At 52.7% G+C, this 2695-nt stretch overlaps 2 protein-coding genes across 2 annotated transcripts; both read left to right on the top strand.

Moving 5' to 3' along the window:
- Positions 1-229: 229 nt before the first annotated feature.
- Positions 230-979, top strand: C8A04DRAFT_16208 (uncharacterized protein; the record flags this gene model as incomplete). Its single annotated transcript, XM_062778766.1, has 2 exons — positions 230-731; positions 756-979. Coding segments are annotated over 2 exons (726 nt in total), but the record flags the coding sequence as incomplete, so codon positions are not given.
- Positions 980-1808: 829 nt separating this feature from the next.
- Positions 1809-2538, top strand: C8A04DRAFT_16209 (uncharacterized protein; the record flags this gene model as incomplete). The annotated part of the gene is made up of 2 exons (XM_062778767.1): positions 1809-2342; positions 2422-2538. The coding sequence occupies 2 exons, from the start codon at positions 1809-1811 to the stop codon at positions 2536-2538; spliced, it is 651 nt and encodes a 216-aa protein (XP_062632421.1).
- Positions 2539-2695: the final 157 nt, after the last annotated feature.

Raw genomic sequence — 2695 nt, 5'->3', positions numbered from 1 at the left:
TGCTGTGGTGTATGCGGCAAGCCTGGCCATAATGCCTGTATGTGCCAGGAGGTTGCAGAAGGGTCTGATTCAGCTGTTTTTGATATAATTGTAGTTGGTTCTTAATGTTGGGGCGTGATAATTGAGAAAAGGTGTTGGGTAGCGTTGGAAGTGGCCCGTTCGCTTATATGGCCCGCTCGCTTATAATGCACGTTAACACAAGCTAACCCTTGGGTGTCTGCCTTTACCTAGTCATTTCTGGGACCCCGGTGCGAGTTCCCGTGCCGTTGTCTGGCGGCTGGGCGCAGCCGGACCCAACTATACCCAAGAAGACATTGTCCAAAATTCGTGGAGTGCCGTGCTCACGCATTACTTCCTCCAGATGATGCCGCAGGGGCCGTACGACTACAGTGTTGAGAGGGAGGTGTACCGTGGACAAACCAATGGCCCGTTGACCATCAGGCCGGACGTCGTTGTTGTTCGAATGCAGACGACGGTGAATCCACCAGGCGGCGGGGGCGCTCCCATGTCCGTGACCAGCCGCGACATCCTGTGGGTTGAGTGCAAGGCACCCAACCACGACTCCGCGCACGAATGGAAGGACTTGATCGAGCAGGGTTGTAATCGACTAGCACAGGCCCATCCTAATCGGATGCTTTTCGTTATTTTCGGAGTGGGCCTGAAGTGGATGTTTTTCAAATGGGACCCGTTCAACAACGCATCACCACTTCAAGTGCTCAGCCATAACCAGAGTCAAGCGTGAACCATACAACCAGGGCTCGTGTACGAACCGAACGTCCCCAACCAATCCCATGTTCGCGCCATGGGCAACAACCCGGTGCCCGATATCATCGACACAAGGAGGGCTTATTCGCTAAACTACTGGCAAACCAGCCAAAACAACCAGACGTTAATGTTCTGGCAGGATTTACTGCTGCTCGAAGACATCATCCGTTATATCGTAAGCATCAACTACCAGGGTGACAATCCCTGGGTTTGACGGACGTTCGCGGGGGTGTTTGGCCGTGGAAATGCTTCTCAGATTGGGTATGGACGTCTGTCTCCTGTTGTCCTCGTCACGGGTCACGGATGATATTGGATGGTGTTTTGGTTCTGGTTTTTGTATTTCGGGCAGGGGTAAATCCGCAGGCTGGCTTGCGTATGGCGATTTGGGGTTGAATTGAAATAACAGTTGACGAATTAGATGAAGAAATATCTCTTGTCAAGTTGTCAGGAATTAGTTCAGTCCTTGAATAATGTCCTAGGAACCTACAAATTCCCCAGATTGAATTGGAACACGCATGATTAATTGGGTAGGTACCTACAGCAACTCCTAGCCAGCAACAGCCAAAACAACTGCAACAGCCTTTAAACCTCTTAAAAAGCCGGGCCATGACCAGTTCGTGCTTAACTCCCACGTTGGAGCTGGTCTTGGCTTGCGAGGCCGAGTAGACGAGGGAAATCTAGAACGGGACCATCATACTGCTATTTTTAGGCCGCAGTGTTTCATAGTTTGTGCCTTGTGATCACGACGTTTGTTTGCTTGCTCTCGGCCCCCAAAGCAACGCGCCCTCAAGGTTTTCGGCCCCCAATATTACCAGTGCTAGGCGAACGCCTGTTTGGGCCTCGCACTGTATGTACCTAATTCAGGTAGCTCGCGGCCATAAAATGAATCACCCACCCTTCCCTCAAGGCAGCAAAGCAAGCCTTTCCTCGACCCGGTTTCCTTCCGCTCTAGTTTTACCACTCACTCCATCGACGAAAACTTCACGGTTGCACTCCGGAGCCCCGACTGTACACAGGGCGTACGAATTAAATCATTATCGAAAATGCCCATCACCACTGTGCTCCGGGGTTTCAAGATCCCCATCCCGGTCCTCGACCGCTTCCTCGAAAGTAACGGCGTCTACCCCACTGAGGGCATCCCGCCCATCTACGACCGCGTCCTCGCCCGCCCCGACCCAAACATCCCCACCATCGACCCCTTCGTCGCCCTCATCCGCTCCAAGCTCACCTCCTTCTCCCCAGAGGCGGCCGCCAGCTTTCACAACCAAAACGCACACGTCTTCATCGCAGAGCACGGCGGACTTCCGAGGGCAAAGCACGCGTACGTAGCCTATGCGTATTTGATGGTGTTTGCGCAGCGGCAGTTGGACCTGGCGCGGGACTTACCCGAGCAAGCGCCGCCCGGCTGGCGGGAATTGAGGGAGGAGATGATGGGGTTTGCGACGGCGGAAGATGAAGGATTGATGAATTCCCCTGGGGTGCAGGCGACAGTGGAAAGGCAGGATTCCGCTACGGGATTGTTTGTCGTCTCGACGGAGGAGCGGGACTTCCCAGAGACGGAACACTCTTTTCGAGATGTAAGTTCTTTCTTTGTCTAATTACGGCTTCTGGTTTCGGGGGGGGATGAATAAGATGGCTAACAAGACATGCTGTAAGTCGGACCGTAAATGCAACGTGTGCGGGGACGATTTAGGGGGTTGGTTCAACCTGCAGGGCCATAAGAAGCAGGTACATGGCATGTCCATTAAGCGCGCATTGCCGGAAGATCTGTAATTAGATGCGATGGATAGGATGGATAGGGGTGTTAAGTCAGGCGATTCCTGGTCGAATAAACAGTGATGTGTAAGGGAGGATTTGAGAAGTGACAAGGGCAGGTAACGTATATTATAAGCGAGTGGATCATATAAGCGAGTGGATCATATAAGCGAGT

Source organism: Dichotomopilus funicola (assembly GCF_033296635.1).
Source record: "Dichotomopilus funicola strain CBS 141.50 unplaced genomic scaffold C8A04scaffold_178, whole genome shotgun sequence".
NCBI classification, from domain to species: Eukaryota; Fungi; Ascomycota; class Sordariomycetes; order Sordariales; family Chaetomiaceae; genus Dichotomopilus; species Dichotomopilus funicola.
Note: the sequence above shows the minus strand (reverse complement) of the source record. Positions and strands in the feature narration are given on the sequence as shown.